Source organism: Scyliorhinus torazame, chromosome 29 (genome assembly GCF_047496885.1).
Source record: "Scyliorhinus torazame isolate Kashiwa2021f chromosome 29, sScyTor2.1, whole genome shotgun sequence".
In the NCBI taxonomy this organism is placed as follows: domain Eukaryota; kingdom Metazoa; phylum Chordata; class Chondrichthyes; order Carcharhiniformes; family Scyliorhinidae; genus Scyliorhinus; species Scyliorhinus torazame.
Window position 1 is genome coordinate 13,905,892 of NC_092735.1, and position 19,113 is coordinate 13,925,004.

General features: G+C 53.5%; 1 protein-coding gene across 1 annotated transcript in view; it reads right to left on the bottom strand.

Moving 5' to 3' along the window:
* Positions 1 to 19,113, bottom strand: part of LOC140403873 (transcription factor 20-like) — a 465,895-nt gene that overhangs the window by 265,836 nt on the left and 180,946 nt on the right. Inside the window, exon 2 of the mRNA XM_072492086.1 lies at positions 8,884 to 13,901. Within this exon, the coding sequence (XP_072348187.1) occupies positions 8,884 to 13,866 (4,983 nt within the window). The 5' untranslated portion in view covers positions 13,867 to 13,901. The remainder of the gene's footprint in view (positions 1 to 8,883; positions 13,902 to 19,113) is intronic.

Here is a 19,113-nt window from a genome sequence, read left to right on the forward strand (position 1 = left end):
TACAGTACTGGTGGGGACGGGTCCGTCACTGTATAACACGGGGGTACAGTACAGGTGGGGACGGGTCCGTCACTGTATAACACCGGGGTACAGTACTGGTGGGGACGGGTCTGTCACTGTATAACACTGGGGTACAGTACTGGTGAGGTAGGGTCAATCACTGTATAACACTGGGGTACAGCACTGGTGGGGATGTGTCTGTCACTGTGTAACACTGTAGTACAGTACTGGTGGGGACGGGTCTGTCACTGTGTAACACTGTAGTACAGTACTGGTGGGGACGGGTCTGTCACTGTATAACACTGGGATACAGTACTGGTGGGGATGTGTCTGCCACTGTATAACACTGGGATACAGTACTGGTGGGGAAGGGTCTGTGACTGTACATCACTGGGGGACAGTACTGGTGGGGACGGGACTGTCACTGTATAACACTGGGGTACAGTAGTGGTGGGGACGGGTCTGTCACTGTATAACACTGGGGTACAGTACTGGTGGAGACGGGTCTGCCACTGTATAACACTGGGATACAGTACTGGTGGGGAAGGGTCTGTGACTGTACATCACTGGGGGACAGTACTGGTGGGGACGGGTCTGTCACTGTATAACACTGGGGTACAGTAGTGGTGGGGACGGGTCTGTCACTGTATAACATTGGGGTACAGTACTGGTGAGGACGGTTCTGTCACGGTGTAACACTGGGGTACAATACTGGTGGGGACGGGTCTGTCACTGTATAACACTGGGGTACCGCACTGGTGGGGACAGGTCTGTCACTGTATAACACTGGGGTACAATACTGGTGGGGATGGTTCTGTCACTGTATAACACTGGGGTACAGTACTGGTGGGGATGTGTCTGTCAGTGTATAACACTGGGATACAGTACTGGTGGGGACGGGTCTGTCACTGTATAACACTGGGGTACAGTACTGGTGGGGATGTGTCTGTCAGTGTATAACACTGGGGTACAGTACTGGTGGGGGCGGGTCTGTCACTGCAAAACATTGGGGTACAGTGCTGGCAGGGACAGGTCTGTCGCTGTATAACACGAGGGTACAGTACTAGTGGGGACGGGTCTGTCACTGTATAACATTGGGATACTGTACTGGTGGGGACGGGTCTGTCACTGTATAACACGGGGGTAAAGTACTGGTGGGGACGGGTCTGTCACTGTATAACACTGGGGTACAGCACTGGTGGGGATGGGTCTGTCACTGTATAACACTGGGGTACAGTACTGGTGGGGACAGGTCTCTCACAGTATAACACTGGGGTACAGCACTGGTGGGGACAGGTCTCTCACAGTATAACACTGGGGTACTGTACTGGTGGGGACAGGTCTCTCACAGTATAACACTGGGGTACTGCACTGTTGGGGACGGGTCTGTCACTGAACACTGGGATACAGTACTGTTGCGGCGGGTCTGTCACTTTGTAACACTGCGGTACAGTACTGGTGGGGACGGGTCTGTCACTGTATAACACTGGGGTACAGTACTGGTGGGGAAAGGTCTGTCACTGTATAACACTGGGGTACAATACTGGTGGGGACAGGTCTGTCACTGTATAACACTGGGGTACAGTACCGGCAGGGACAGGTCTGTCGCTGTATAACACTAGGGTACAGAACTGGTGGGGACGGGTCTGTCACTGTAAAACACTGGGGTACAGTATTGGACGGATTGTGTCTGTCACTGTATAACATTTGGATACTGTACTGGTGGGGACGGGTCTGTCACTGTATAACACTGGGGTACAGTACTGGTGAGGAGAGGTCTGTCACTGTATAATACTGGGGTACAGTACTGGTGGGGACGGGTCCGTCACTGTATAACACGGGGGTACAGTACAGGTGGGGACGGGTCCGTCACTGTATAACACCGGGGTACAGTACTGGTGGGGACGGGTCTGTCACTGTATAACACTGGGGTACAGTACTGGTGAGGTAGGGTCAATCACTGTATAACACTGGGGTACAGTACTGGTGGGGACGGGTCTGTCACTGTCTAACATTGGGGTACAGTACTGGTGGGGACGGGTCTGTCACTGTATAACACTGGGGTACAGTACGGCTGGGGACGGGTCTGTCACGGTATAACACTGGGGTACAGTACTGGTGGAGACGGGTCTGTCACTGTATAACACTGGGGTACAGTACTGATGGGGGCGGGTCTGTCACTGCACAACATTGGGGTACAGTACTGGCAGGGACAGGTCTGTCGCTGTATAACACGAGGGTACAGTACTAGTGGGGACGGGTCTGTCACTTTATAACACTGGGGTACAGTATTGGACGGATTGAGTCTGTCACTGTATAACATTGGGGTACTGTACTGGTGGGGACGGGTCTGTCACTGTATAACACTGGGGTACTGTACTGGTGGGGACGGGTCTGTCACTGTATAACACTGGGGTACAGTACTGGTGGGGCAGGTCTGTCACTGTATAACACTAGGGTACAGAACTGGTGGGGACAGGTCTGTCACTGTATAACACTGGGGTACAGTACCGGCAGGGACAGGTCTGTCGCTGTATAACACTAGGGTACAGAACTGGTGGGGCCGGGTCTGTCACTGTATAACACTGGGGTACAGCACTGGTGCGGCGGGTCTGTCACTTTGTAACACTGCGGTACAGTACTGGTGAGGACGGGTCTGTCACTGTATAACACTGGGGTACAGTACTGGTGGGGACAGGTCTGTCACTGTATAACACTGGGGTACAATACTGGTGGGGACAGGTCTGTCACTGTATAACACTGGGGTACAGTACCGGCAGGGACAGGTCTGTCGCTGTATAACACTAGGGTACAGAACTGGTGGGGACGGGTCTGTCACTGTATAACACTGGGTACAGTACTGGTGGGGACAGGTCTGTCACAGTATAACACGGGTACAGTCCTGGTGGGGATGGGTCTATCACTGTACAACAATGGTGTACAGTACTGGTGGGGACGGATCTGTCACTGGATAACACTGGGGTACAATACTGGTGGGGATGGGTCTGCCACTGTATAACACTGGGGTACAGTACTGGTGGGGACAGGTCTGTCACAGTATAACACTGGGGTACAGTACTGGTGGGGACGGATCTGTCACTGTATAACACTGGGGTACAGTATTGGACGGATTGTGTCTGTCACTGTATAACATTGGGGTACTGTACTGGTGGGGACGGGTCTGTCACTGTATAACACTGGGTACAGTACTGGCGGGGACAGGTCTGTCACTGCAAAACACAGGGGTACAGTACTGGTGGGGACGGGTCTGTCACTGTATAACACTGGGGTACAGTGCTGCTGTAGACGGGTCTGTCACTGTAAAACACTGGGGTACAGTACTGTGGGGACGGGTCTGTCACTGGATAACACTGGGGTACAGCACTGGTGGGGATGGGTCTGTCACTGTATAACACTGGGGTACAGTACAGGTGGGGACAGGTCTATCACTGTATAACAGTGGGGTACAGTACTGGTGGGGACGGGTCTGTCGCTGTATAAACACTGGGGTACAGTACTGGTGGGGACGGGTCTACCACTGTATAACACTGGGGTACAGAACTGGTGGGGACGGGTCTGTCACTGTATAACACTGGGATGCAGTACTGGTGGGGACGGGTCTGTCACTGTATAACACTGGGTACAGTACTGGTGGGGACGGGTCTGTCACTGTATAACACTGAGGTACAGTACTGGTGGGGACGGGTCTGTCACTGTATAACACTGGGATACAGTATTGGTGGGGACGGGTCTGCCACTGTATAACACTGGGGTACATTACTGGTGGGGGCGGGTCTGTCAGTCTATAACACTGGGGTACAGTATTGGTGGGGACGGGTCTGCCACTGTATAACACTGGGGTACATTACTGGTGGGGGCGGGTCTGTCAGTGTATAACACTGGGGTACAGTACTGGTGGGGACGGGTCTGTCACTGTATAACTCTGGGGTACAGTACTGGTGGGGACAGGTCTGCCACTGTATAACACTGGGGTACAGTACTGGTGGGGACGGGTCTATCACTGTATAACACTGGGTACAGTACTGGTGGTGGCGGGTCTGTCACTGTTTAACACTGGGGTACAGTACTGGTGGGGACGGGTCTGTCTCTGTATAACACTGGGGTACAGTACTGGTGTGGATGGGTCTGTCACTGTATAACACTGAGATACAGTACTGGTGGGGATGGGTCTGTCACTGTATAACACAGGGGTACAGTACTGGTGGGGACGGGTCTGTCTCTGTATAACACTGGGGTACAGTACTGGTGTGGACGGGTCTGTCACTGTATAACACTGAGATACAGTACTGGTGGGGCGGGTCTGTCTCTGTATAACACTGGGGTACAGTACTGGTGTGGACGGGTCTGTCACTGTATAACACTGAGATACAGTACTGGTGGCGACGGGTCTGTCACTGTCTAACATTGGGGTACAGTACTGGTGGGGACGGGTCTGTCACTGTGTAACACTGGGGTACAGTACTGGTGGGGACGGGTCTGTCACTGTATAACACTGGCGTACAGTACTGGTGGGGACGGGTCTGTCACTGTATAACACTGGAGTACAGTACTGGTGGGGACGGGTCTGTCCCTGTATAACACTGGGGTACAGTACTGGTGGGGACGGGTCTGTCACTGTATAACACTGGGGTACAGTACTGGTGGGGACAGGTCTGCCACTGTATAACACTGGGGTACAGTACTGGTGGGGACGGGTCGGTCACTGTATAACACTGGGGTACAGTACTGGTGGGGACAGGTCTGCCACTGTATAACACTGGGGTACAGTACTGGTGGGGACGGGTCTGTCACTGTATAACACTGAGATACAGTACTGGTGGGGACGGGTCTGTCACTGTATAACACTGGGGTACAGTACTGGTGGGGACGGGTCTGTCTCTGTATAACATTGGGGTATAGTACTGGTGGGGACGGGTCTGTCACTGTATAACACTGGGGTACAGTACTGGTGGGGACGGGTCTGTCACTGTATAACACTGGGGTACAGTACTGGTGTGGACGGGTCTGTCACTGTATAACACTGGGGTACAGTGCTGGTGGGGACGGGTCTGTCACTGTATAACACTGGGGTACAGTACTGGTGGGGATGTGTCTGTCAGTGTATAACACTGGGGTACAGTACTGGTGGGGGCGGGTCTGTCACTGCAAAACATTGGGGTACAGTGCTGGCAGGGACAGGTCTGTCGCTGTATAACACGAGGGTACAGTACTAGTGGGGACGGGTCTGTCACTGTATAACATTGGGATACTGTACTGGTGGGGACGGGTCTGTCACTGTATAACACGGGGGTAAAGTACTGGTGGGGACGGGTCTGTCACTGTATAACACTGGGGTACAGTACCGGCAGGGACAGGTCTGTCGCTGTATAACACTAGGGTACAGAACTGGTGGGGACAGGTCTGTCACTGTATAACACTGGGGTACAGTACCGGCAGGGACAGGTCTGTCGCTGTATAACACTAGGGTACAGAACTGGTGGGGCCGGGTCTGTCACTGTATAACACTGGGGTACAGCACTGGTGCGGCGGGTCTGTCACTTTGTAACACTGCGGTACAGTACTGGTGAGGACGGGTCTGTCACTGTATAACACTGGGGTACAGTACTGGTGGGGACAGGTCTGTCACTGTATAACACTGGGGTACAATACTGGTGGGGACAGGTCTGTCACTGTATAACACTGGGGTACAGTACCGGCAGGGACAGGTCTGTCGCTGTATAACACTAGGGTACAGAACTGGTGGGGACGGGTCTGTCACTGTGAAACACTGGGGTACAGTATTGGACGGATTGTGTCTGTCACTGTATAGCATTGGGATACTGTACTGGTGGGGACGGGTCTGTCACTGTATAACACTGGGGTACAGTACTGGTGAGGAGAGGTCTGTCACTGTATAATACTGGGGTACAGTACTGGTGGGGACGGGTCCGTCACTGTATAACACGGGGGTACAGTACAGGTGGGGACGGGTCCGTCACTGTATAACACCGGGGTACAGTACTGGTGGGGACGGGTCTGTCACTGTATAACACTGGGGTACAGTACTGGTGAGGTAGGGTCAATCACTGTATAACACTGGGGTACAGTACTGATGGGGACGGGTCTGTCACTGTCTAACATTGGGGTACAGTACTGGAGGGGACGGGTCTGTCACTGTATAACACTGGGGTACAGTACGGGTGGGGACGGGTCTGTCACGGTATAACACTGGGGTACAGTACTGATGGGGGCGGGTCTGTCACTGCACAACATTGGGGTACAGTACTGGCAGGGACAGGTCTGTCGCTGTATAACACGAGGGTACAGTACTAGTGGGGACGGGTCTGTCACTTTATAACACTGGGGTACAGTATTGGACGGATTGAGTCTGTCACTGTATAACATTGGGGTACTGTACTGGTGGGGACGGGTCTGTCACTGTATAACACTGGGGTACAGTATTGGACGGATTGTGCCTGTCACTGTATAACATTGGGGTACTGTACTGGTGGGGACGGGTCTGTCACTGTATAACACTGGGGTACAGTACTGGTGGGGACGGGTCTGTCACTGTATAACACTGGGGTACAGTACTGGTGGGGCAGGTCTGTCACTGTATAACACTGGGGTACAGCACTGGTGGGGACGGGTCTGTCACTGTATAACACTGGGTACAGTACTGGTGGGGACGGGTTTGCCACTGTATAACAGTGGGGTACAGTACTGGTGGGGAGAGGTCTGTCACTGTATAAAACTGGGGTAAATTACTGGTGGGGATGGATCTGTCACTGTATAACACTGGGGTACAGTACTGGTGTAGACAGGTCTGTCACTGTATAACACTGGGGTACAGTCCTGGTGGGGACGGGTCTGTCACTGTATAACACTGGGGTAAATTACTGGTGGGGATGGATCTGTCACTGTATAACACTGGGATACAGTACTGGTGTAGACAGGTCTGTCACTGTATAACACTGGGGTACAGTCCTGGTGGGGACGGGTCTGTCACTGTATAACACTGGGTACAGTACTGGTGGGGACAGGTCTGTCACAGTATAACACGGGTACAGTCCTGGTGGGGATGGGTCTATCACTGTACAACAATGGTGTACAGTACTGGTGGGGACGGATCTGTCACTGGATAACACTGGGGTACAATACTGGTGGGGATGGGTCTGTCACTGTATAACACTGGGGTACAGTACTGGTGGGGACTGGTCTGTCACAGTATAACACTGGGGTACAGTACTGGTGGGGACGGATCTGTCACTGTATAACACTGGGGTACAGTATTGGACGGATTGTGTCTGTCACTGTATAACATTGGGGTACTGTACTGGTGGGGACGGGTCTGTCACTGTATAACACTGGGTACAGTACTGACGGGGACAGGTCTGTCACTGCAAAACACAGGGGTACAGTACTGGTGGGGACGGGTCAGACACTGTATAACAATGGGGTACAGTATTTGTGGGGACGGGCCTGTCACTGTGTAAAATAGGGTACATAACTGGTGGGGACGGGTCTGTCACTGTACAACACTGGGGTACAGTACTGGTGGGGACGGGTCTGTCACTGTATAACACTGGGGTACAGTGCTGCTGTGGACAGGTCTGTCACTGTAAAACACTGGGGTACAGTACTGTGGGGACGGGTCTGTCACTGGATAACACTGGGGTACAGCACTGGTGGGGATGGGTCTGTCACTGTATAACACTGGGGTACAGTACAGGTGGGGACAGGTCTATCACTGTATAACAGTGGGGTACAGTACTGGTGGGGACGGGTCTGTCGCTGTATAAACACTGGGGTACAGTACTGGTGGGGACGGGTCTACCACTGTATAACACTGGGGTACAGAACTGGTGGGGACGGGTCTGTCACTGTATAACACTGGGATGCAGTACTGGTGGGGACGGGTCTGTCAGTGTATAACACTGGGGTACAGTACTGGTGGGGACGGGTCTGTCACTGTATAATCACTGGGTACATTACTGGTGGGGGCGGGTCTGTCAGTGTATAACACTGGGATACAGTATTGGTGGGGACGGGTCTGCCACTGTATATAACACTGGGGTACAGTACTGTTGGGGAACGGGTCTGTCAGTATATAACACTGGGGTACAGTACTGGTGGGGACGGGTCTATCACTGTATAACACTGGGTACAGTACTGGTGGGGGCGGGTCTGTCACTGTTTAACACTGGGGTACAGTACTGGTGGGGACGGGTCTGTCTCTGTATAACACTGGGGTACAGTACTGGTGTGGATGGGTCTGTCACTGTATAACACTGAGATACAGTACTGGTGGGGACGGGTCTGTCTCTGTATAACACTGGGGTACAGTACTGGTGTGGACGGGTCTGTCACTGTATAACACTGAGATACAGTACTGGTGGGGACGGGTCTGTCACTGTATAATACTGGGGTACAGTACTGTGGGGACAGGTCTGTCACTGTATAACACTGGGGTACAGTACTGGTGGGGACGGGTCTGTCACTGTATAACACTGGGGTACAGTACTGGTGGGGATGGGTCCGTCACTGTATAACACTGGGGTACAGTACTGTGGGGAGGGGTCTGTCAGTGTATAACACTGGGATACTGTACTGGTGGGGACGGGTCTGTCACTGTATAATACTGGGGTACAGTACTGTGGGGACAGGTCTGTCACTGTATAACACTGGGGTACAGTACTGGTGGGGAGGGGTCTGTCACTGTGTATAACACTGTGGATGGATAATTGGAAAGTCTGAGGGAGGCCCTGAAGCCACTTTCACAGCCGTGACCCTTCCCCCTCCGAACTACCCCCCCCCCCCCACCTCCCCAGTCAAACCCCTCACCCTTTCCCCGCCACACAGCCTGCGCGCAACAGTGCTTACCATCTCTCTGGCCATTTCGACAGCTTCTTGCAGTCCATAGAGTCTCCCAGAGACCAAATAAGCCCCGCTGGCCCAGAGCACACAGGCCTCGTGGATCCACAGTTCATTGGGGTCAAGAGGTAGTTGAGGAAGCTGAAGGTCCACCTCGGACCTGAGCTCACTTTTCAATTTTTGAGTCCGTAAGTTGCCCGCGGGCGAGGTTTTCCCGCAGCAATAGCAGCGCCTGTGTCCTTTGCCGATCCGCGGACTGGCCCAGGAAGGGGTGCAGTCCTCGGAATAGTGGCGCCTTTTGAACCTGGCATGTCCCAGGACATTCCCGAACTCCTTGCTCTCGTCGTCCGATAGGCCAGTCTTTAGCAGCTCGGGCATACTTTTATGTCTGACCTTCACCCGGCCCTGTGCAGGCAGCAGCTTCTTGGGGGGTGGGTTCTTGGGCAGGGTACCCGCGTACTGGTGCGGGTAGTAGGGCCCGTAGAGGTCGCCCAGGTCCCTGTGGTTGGCGGATTTGCCACACAGGCAGCACACCAGCAGGCCAAGGGTGGAGCCCTCGGTCACCAATGGGCCCAGTACCATGTGCGAGGTGGTGGGTAAGGCTTTGCCCGCACAGCTGGGTGGCGGAGTGGAGGCTGGTTCCTGCTCGTCTTTCACCCCCTTCTGGGCCCGGTTCCGCTCGTCAACCTGAGTGTTGATTATTGTGCAGAGCGCGGCCTCCCTCTTCCGCTCCAGAAGCACGTAGGGGGAGAAGCTCCGATCCTGGGCCTCCCCCCGCCTCCTGCTCATGGCTCGAACCGTGTGCTTCAGTTTGATCTCGGGCTCCTCGGGCAACACCATGGGGCCTTCGAGCTTCTTCCGCCTCCTCCTCTGGTGAGCGGGTGCTTTCGTTCTCCTGGGCCGCCGCGGCTTTTGAGCAGCCTCCTCTGCCCCCTCTGCCCGACTCGGCCCTCCTTGGTTCTCCAGCCTTTGCCGCTTTTGCTTGTTGATGCTGCCTAGGGGCCTCCCCCGCTTCTTGCCCGATGGGAAGTATCCTTTGACCGAGCCACCTTCCAGCTTGGGGACGATGCCAACAGGTTCCTGGCCAGCCTGGCGCTCCGGGGAATGGGGCAGAGGGCAAGGGGAGCTGCGCTGCTTGAATTCGGGATGATATGGAAGCCGGGCAGCTGGCGAGGGGCCTCCGCGGCCCTGGGAGCAGTTGGCACCCCCTGTGCCCCCACCCTGGGCCTCCAGCCCCTCCGTGAAATCGCCACACAGCCTGTCTCCGGGCTGCCCCATCGCCACGTCCTCACTCTCCCAAAATCCGTCTTTGACGGAGAGGATGTCCTCCAGGGTCACGCCATCGGAGGTCCCGTCGAGTATTCCGCAGACGGGGAACTTTCTGCCGTTGGGCGAGGCAATCTTCTGGACGATGGCTTCCAGCTTTAGGCCACGGCCCTTCCGGGGGGGCAGTGCTTTGAGCTTGCCGGGACTGGCGAGAGAAACGGCCGAGGAAAAGCCGGCACTGGGGCTGTCCTTGCCCTCGGCATCCTGCGGAGTATCGTCCGTCAGCTCGCCCCTTTGTAACGGGCTGAGGCTGGCGTTCCACTGGGTGGCGCTGTGACTGCACGGGTAAACCAACTTAACATCCGCGTCCCTGGCTTTTGACTCCTGGCAAAGCCGCTTGGCTGGAATGGGCGATATAAACGAGCGAATCCGCCTCCTCGCCAAAATAGGAGACAGAACGGACAGGTCTTCCTGAGCCAGCGAATCATTTGGCTTCCTGCTCGCGTGCAACGGCTTCTCCACCTCCTTTGAGAATTCATCTGGTCTCGGGCTTCTCCCCTCGCCACTCTGGAACAAGGCGTGGCCGCCCAGCTCCTGGTGTGTGGCGCCCGAGGCCCACGGTTCCTTCAGAATCCCGCTCCGGCAGCACTCCGCTGCAAAATCTTTCCCGTCGGGCACGCTCATCCAATCGCACGCCCTGTCGGGATCGGGTAGCTGCCACTGCAGGTGGTTTGGGCCCCTCGCGGGAGTCGGTGCCCGCGTACCCGCTGGGTGGGCACTGTCTTGCTTGGTCAACAGGGAGGAAAGCGTGTCGGAGTTTGTGAGGATGGGGTACAGGTTGGCATTGCAGACCTGCGCTGGCACATTCTCGCGGGGCTGGCCGAGGAAGCCAGCGTGCTGAGGCTCCAGCGCATCTTCCTGTTTGATGAGGGGCGCCCTCGCCAGGACAGCTTTGTCATCTGCCCGCGCGGGGGTTCTCCTTCTTGCCCCAGCTCTCCCTGCCACCCTAACACAGGGCCGCCTGCCTCTCGACGATCGATGATTCAGGGCCTGATGAAGAAAGCTTCCACTGGTTCCCATGGGCAACGGGGAGAAAACCATAGCAGATGCTCTCGCCAGCTCTAGAGAGTCATATTTCCAGTGGGGTGAGGGATTCCCGGGGTCTCTGTTGTCATAGTAACTCCTCTGCTGACTCAGACTTTGGTCCATCTCCGCCTTGACTTTTGTTTCTGCCCCGACAAAGATGCCCGCCTGGATAACGGACTGCCCGGCTTTGCACAACTTGGCCCCCTTCGTGTTCCGCCCCAAATCCAGGTCCAGAGCTTGCCCGCAGGCAGGGGGCGCCGGACTCCGGCCGAAGAGTCTGGAAGGGGAGACGTCGCAGATGACAGACTTCCTCTCCGACGCCCCGGTCTCGAACTGCGTCTCTGGGTTGGCCTTGCTCAGCTCCATCCCAAAGCCAGGGCCCGGAGTTCTGGTATCCTTCCAGCCCGAGGGGGGAGCCTGGGTGTTACCGGGCCCGTCCTTCCTGGCCAACTCGATCATCTGCCTCGAAGGGTAGCTGGATTGAAATGGGTTGTCCATAAACCCTGGATATCGGTGCTCTGGAGCATAACTGGAGTGGAACTTCCTCCCGTGATAATTGGCTTGTAAAGCTTCCTGGAGCAAACTGTGGCTCTTTTCAACCTTTCCTGGGACAACTTTCCTGTCTCCAAGGCTGAGCTGCTCAGATTCTGATTGGTTGTAAGGGGCCATTGGGTACTGCATGTAATGGTATCTACCATCATTCTTGGGGGTCTCCCGAAGACCATATGCAAAGTAGCTGGGAGACTTGGAGGAGTCCATTCTTGTGGCCAGCGGATCGGCGAGGGCCACACCGCCCTGGTGCATCATCAGCCCGTTCCCGTTTTGGGTTGTCGGATGTGCCATGCTGTTGCGAAGGTTGTTGACTTGCTGGATGTGGCTGGATTCCTTCTCGGTGTTGGGGAGGAAGGTTGCCTGCCGAGACAGCTCGTCCCCTTGACCCCCCACACCCATCCCGTCACCTCGGCTGACCATCGTCTCCCGGGCGACAATGACGCCCACGGGCTTCTCGCCCCGCCGGAGCCCTGGCTCTGCCAGCGTCGCCATTGCAACCCCTTTCCCCTCCTGGCACATCTGGGCGATCATCTCCTCTTTCGACAGCGGCCGGCCGTCACCCTGGGAACTGGCCGGGGAGCAGGTGGCGTTGACCGCCTCCGGGTTTTGGGCCTTGTAGGCTCTGTCCGAGCAGCCACTCTGGCCGCTGAGCTGCCGGACCCGCTCCGCGTGGTCTTCGGAGGAACTCGAGCAGCCCCCGTCCAGGGATTCGGCCTGAGGCGATTTCAGCTGCTCCTCGAGGCCCAAGTGTTCGGCAGGGCCTCCTGGCCCCGGTCTCTTGCCGGAGCGTCGTGCCTGTCGCCGGTGCAGAGCCAGAGTGTCGGAGATCAGCAGGTGCTGCACCCTGTTGGGGATGTTGGCCACCTGAGAGCTCAGGGCCGTCAAGCTGCTCTGGCCGAGGTCGGAGGCCCGTTTCTCAGCCCCGCCCTCCAACCCAAAGCCCTCGTAGGCGCTGGACTGTGAGCCTGGGCTCGGCATCAGACTGGTCGGGGTGGGACTGGGCTGGGACATCAGCTGCAGAACCCGGGTCCTCATCCCCATGGTGCCCTGCCCACACTGGAGACTATCACTGCTGACCATGAGAGGAGATGGGGTGGAACTACACGAAGGAGATTGGGCCACTGGGGTAGCGGGCGAGGGGTTGGAGCTGGGGCTGAAGTTCTGATGGAAGGGCATGGGCGATTTGGCAGGAATGTCGGCCGAACAGTAAGGGGCAAACTGTTGGTTCCCCAAGGGCACCTTGGCCGCGTTGGAGTACTGCAGGGCCTGAGGCCCATGCTGCTGGGCCTGGGCTGGCTTTGCCTGCTCGAAGCAAGGCTTGGCTAAGGGTGGCTGGTAGCTGTAACCGGTTTGGGTCCCGTAACTCGGGGCAGCTGTGGCATTACCCATGTAGCCGTCGCACTGGGCACTGGCGTTCATGTGGTAGCCATCAAAAGCTTGCCCGGGGGTCTGGCTGTAACCTTGGGGAGACAAGTAGGAGGAGGAAGAGGAGGACGAGGAGGAGGAGGTGGACGCAGCAGGCTGGAACTGCTGTGGGTTGTACTGGGCGGCACGGAGTTGGTACTTTGCCAGTTGAGCTGAGCTGGGCTGCTGGGGGTGGTGGGCAGAGGACAGAGGGGCCTGGGCCAGGGTCTGGGTGCCAGGTGGCGCCTGGAAGGGCTGGTGCCGCAGCTGCTGCTGACTGCTGCTCGGTGAAAACTGGCCGGTGTACGTGTCCTGCTCGAACTGACTGTAACCTGGCATGGTGGAGTGGGATGCCCGCCACTGGCCCTCACTCAGATACTGCACCGAGTAGCCTCCGGCCTGCTGCGTGCCAAAACCGCTCTGCAGGGGCCCAGCTAGCCTTCGCTGGGCCTGGGGGCCAGGTAGCTCCTTGCCCCTCGCGTAGTAGTAATCACTGGGCTCCCTGCGGAAGGCCTGGTATGGCTGCTGGCTGCAGCCCTCGCTGCCCGGTCGGTTGGCAAAGCTGGAAAACACCTGGCCCTGGTGATGCTGGCTGTAGTTGGCCAGGCGGGAAGCCTCCTGAGCCTCTTGATGCAGAAGTCTCTGGTTTCCATGGTAACTGCTCTGCTCCCGGTATGACTGCATGTTGCGGCGTTCCACAGTCCAGTCCCCGGCGGATTCTGTGGAAAATCAGAAAAGGGAGGGGAGAAAAAGAAAAATCAATAAGGGACAAAACAATCATTGCTGTTACCCAAATAAGGACGGGGGATTAGTTCCAGGGTCAGGGGTCAGGCTCATGGCCTGGAGCTCTGCAATTTTCACCCATCGAGAAATTACAGCAAATGGGAATTTCTCCTGGTCTATCTTATCTAAACCGGTTATAATCTTGTCCACCTCGATCAAATCTACCGCACCACCGCCCCCGCCCCCCCCACCCCCCCACCAACCCCAACTTTTCTAACCTAGCCCTGTAGCTAAAATCCGTCACGCTGGAACCGTTCCGGCAAATCTCTGCACCCTCTCAGGGACCCTCATAGCCTTCCTAAAGTGTGGCGATCCGGAACTTTCCCTCCCATTTTATCTCCCTCCAAACCGGCAAAGGACTGACTCTTTGATTCTACTCCCAGGGGAGGAGGGAGATCGGAGCAGAAGACGATCAGTCTTCCTCCTTCATTGGCAAAGTGACGAAGAGAGACGGGTCAGAGGTCGCCCGGCCACGGAGGAAGGGCAGAGGTCACCCGGCCACGGAGGGGGGGCAGAGGTCACCCGGCCACGGAGGGGGGGCAGAGGTCACCCGGCCACGGAGGAGGGGCAGAGGTCACCCAGCCACTGAGGAGGGGCAGAGGTCACTGGTGATTCACAAACCCTGCACCAGGCCACACACAACGGCGAATCAATCTCAAACCACACCGAACACTGGCAGCAGCACAGAGAAAGCCCAGTGAACGGTCTGTGATCCTCATGCGAGGAGACTCGATGAGAACGGAAGCAGCAGAAATACTGCAAGGTCAGTGACTCCAGCTGTCTTTGCAGGCCTCAGGAATAAATCGAAAGGCTAACTCACTGTCAATTTCCTCCCTCACCTTTTCGAAATAGATTAACACGGACATTTGCCAAGCTACAGGAAGAGTTACGGACTTGAGAAAATATTGGCTGATTACCATGACAGCAGCTGTCCCACCCACTCGCCACAAAACCCAGGCGACAACCATCTGGTCCTGGAGGCCTGTCCTTCTTTAATCCCATTACTTTTGTCATTGCTCCCAATGCCAACGTTAGGTACGGTGGCAGTGGTTGGCACTCCTGCCTCACTGCGCCAGGGACACGGGTTCACTTCCCGCCTGGGGTGGAACTCGGCACATTCTCCCTGTATCTGCGTGAGTTTCCTCCGGCTGCTCCAGATTCCTCCCACAGTCCAAATTATTCAGGATGAGGGTCACTCACTGTGTAACTGTACAGAGTCACTGTTTATTCAGGGTAAAGATCACTCACTGTGTAACTGTACAGAGTCACTGTTTATTCAGGGTGAGGGTCACTCACTGTGTAACTGTACAGAGTCACTGTTTATTCAGGGTGAGGATCACTCACTGTGTAACTGTACAGTCACTGACTATTCGGGATAAGGATCACTCACTGTATAACTGTACAGAATCACTGTTTATTCAGGGTAAAGATCACTCACTGTGCAACTGTAGAGTCACTGTTTATTCAGGGTGAGGGTCACTCACTGTGTAACTGTACAGTCACTGTTTATTCAGGGTAAGGATCACTCACTGCGTAACTGTACAGGGTCACTGTTTATTCAGGGTAAGGATCACTCACTGTGTAACTGTACAGAGTCACTGTTTATTCAGGGTAAGGATCACTCACTGCGTAACTGTACAGGGTCACTGTTTATTCAGGGTGAGGGTCACTCACTGTGCAACTGTACAGAGTCACTGTTTATTCAGGGTAAGGATCACTCACTGCGTAACTGTACAGAGTCACTGTTTATTCAGGGTAAGGATCACTCACTGTGTAACTGTACAGAGTCACTGTTTATTCATGGTAAGGATCACTCACTGTGTAACTGTACAGAGTCACTGTTTATTCAGGGTAAGGATCACTCACTGTGTATTCAGGGTGAGGATCACTAACTGTGTAACTGTACAGAGTCACTGTTTATTCAGGGTAAGGATCACTCACTGCGTAACTGTACAGGGTCACTGTTTATTCAGGGTAAGGATCACTCACTGTGTAACTGTACAGTCACTGACTATTCGGGATAAGGATCACTCACTGTATAACTGTACAGAATCACTGTTTATTCAGGGTAAAGATCACTCACTGTGTAACTGTACAGAGTCACTGTTTATTCAGGGTAAGGATCACTCACTGTGTAACTGTACAGTCACTGACTATTCGGGATAATGATCACTCACTGTGTAACTGTACAGAGTCACTGTTTATTCAGGGTAAGGATCACTCACTGTATAACTGTACAGAATCACTGTTTATTCAGGGTAAGGATCACTCACTGTGTAACTGTACAGAGTCACTGTTTATTCAGGGTAAAGATCACTCACTGTGTAACTGTACAGAGTCACTGTTTATTCAGGGTAAGGATCACTCACTGTGTAACTGTACAGAGTCACTGTTTATTCATGGTAAGGATCACTCACTGCGTAACTGTACAGTCACATAAGAACATAAGAACATAAGAACTAGGAGCAGGAGTAGGCCATCTGGCCCCTCGAGCCTGCTCCGCCATTCAATGAGATCATGGCTGATCTTTGTGGACTCAGCTCCACTTTCCGGCCCGTTCACTATATTCCCGAATTCCTTTATTCTTCAGAAAGGCATCTATCTTTTTCTTAAAAACGTTTAAAGAAGGAGCCTCAACTGCTTCACTGGGCAAGGAATTCCAGAGACTCACAACCCTTTGGGTGAAGAAGTTCCTCCTAAACTCGGTCCTAAATCTACTTCCCCTTATTTTGAGGCTATGCCCCCAAGTTCTGCTTTCCCCGACCAGTGGTAACAATCTGCCAGCATCTATCCTATCTATTCCCTTCATAATTTTATATGTTTCAATAAGTTCCCCCCGCATCCTTCTAAATTCCAATGAGTACAGTCCCAGTCTACTCAACCTCTCGTCATAATCTAATCCCCTCAACTCTGGGATCAACCTAGTGAATCTCCTCTGCACTCCCTCCAGTGCCAATATGTCCTTTCTCAGGTAAGGAGACCAAAACTGAACACAATACTCCAGATGTGGCCTCACCAACACCTTATACAATTGCAGCATAACCTCCCTAGTCTTGAACTCCATCCCTCTAGCAATGAAAGACAAAACTCGATTAGCCTTCTTAATCACCTGTTGCACCTGCACACCAACTTTCTGCGACTCGTGCACCAGCACACCCAGGTCCCTCTGCACAGCAGCATGTTTTAACATCTTACCGTTTAAATAATAATCCATTCTGCTGTTATTCCTCTCAAAAAGGATAGTCTCACACTTGGCAACATTGAATTCCATCTGCCAGACCCTAGCCCATTCACCTAACCTATCCAAATCCTTCTGCAGACTTCCAGTATCCTCTGCACTTTTTGCTTTACCGCTCATCTTAGTGTCGTCTGCAAACTTTGACACATTGCACTTGGTCCCCAACTCCAAATCATCTATGTAAATTGTGAACAACTGCGGGCCCAACACTGATCCTTGAGGGACCCCACTAGTTACAGGTTGCCAACCAGAGAAACACCCATTTATCCCCACTCTCTGCTTTCTGTTAGTTAACCAATCCTCGACCCATGCTACCACTTTACCCTCAATGCCATGCATCTTTAGTTTATGCAGCAACCTTTTGTGTGGCACCTTGTCAAAAGCTTTCTGGAAATCCAGATATACCACATCCATTGGCTCCCCGTTATCTACTGCACTGGTAACGTCCTCAAAAAATTCTACCAAATTAGTCAGACACGACCTACCCTTTGTGAACCCATGCTGCGTCTGCCCAATGGGACAATTTCCCTCCAGGTGCCCCGCTATTTCCTCCTTAATGATAGATTCCAGCATTTTCCCTACAACCAAAGTTAAGCTTACCGGCCTATAATTACCCGCTTTCTGCCGACCTTTTTTAAACAGTGGTGTCACGTTTGCTACTTTCCAATCCTCTGGGACCACCCCAGAGTCTAGTGAATTTTGATAAATTATCACTAGTGCGTTTACAATTTCCCTAGCCATCTCTTTTAACACTCTAGGATGCATCCCATCAGGGCCAGGAGACTTGTCTACCTTTAGCCCCATTAGTTTGCCCAATACTGCCTCCTTAGTGATTACAATCATCTCAAGGTCCTCACCTATCATACCTTTATTTCCATCAGTCACTGGCATGTTATTTGTGTCCTCCACTGTGAAGACCGACCCAAAAAACCTGTTCAGCTCCTCAGCCATTTCCCCGTCTCCTATTATTAAATCTCCCTTCTCATCTTCCAAAGGACCAATATTTACCTTAGCCACTATTTTTAGTCTTATATATTTGTAGAAGCTTTTACTATCTGCTTTAATGTTCTGAGCAAGTTTACTTTCATAGTCTACCTTATTCTTCTTTATAGCTTTTTTTAGTAGCTTTCTGTTGTCTCCTAAAGACTTCCCAGTCCTCTATAGTCTCCCACTTATTTTTGCCACTTTGAATGTTTTTTCCTTCAATTTGATACTCTCCCTCACCTCCTTACATATCCACGGTCGATTTTTCCCCTTTCTACCGTCTTTCTTTTTTGTCGGTATGAACCTTTCCTGAACACTGTGAAAGATCGCTCGGAAGGTTCTCCACTGTTCCTCAACTGCTTCACCATGAAGTCTTTGCTCCCAGCCTACCTTAGCTAGTTCTTCTCTCATCCCATTGTAATCGCCTTTGTTTAAGCACAAAACACTAGTGTTTGATTTTACCTTGTCATCCTCCAACTGTATTTTAAATTCCACCATATTGTGGTCGCTCCTTCCAAGAGGATCCCGAACTATGAGATCATTAATCAATCCTGCCTCATTACACAGGACCAGATCGAGGACCACTTGTTCCCTTGTAGGTTCCATTACATACTATTCCAGGAAATTATCCCGGGCACATTCTATAAACTCCTCCTCAAGGCTGCCTTTACCAACCTGGTTAAACCAATCGATATGCAGATTAAAATCTCCCATGATAACCGCTGTACCATTTCTACATGCATCCGTTATTTATTTGCTTATTGCCTGCCCTAACGTCCTGTGACTATTTGGTGGCCTATAGACTACTCCTATCAGTGACCTTTTCGCCTTACTATTCCTGATTTCCACCCACATTGATTCAACCTTGTCCTCCATAGCACCAACATCATCCCTTACTATTGCCCGGATGCCATCCTTCACAGTCA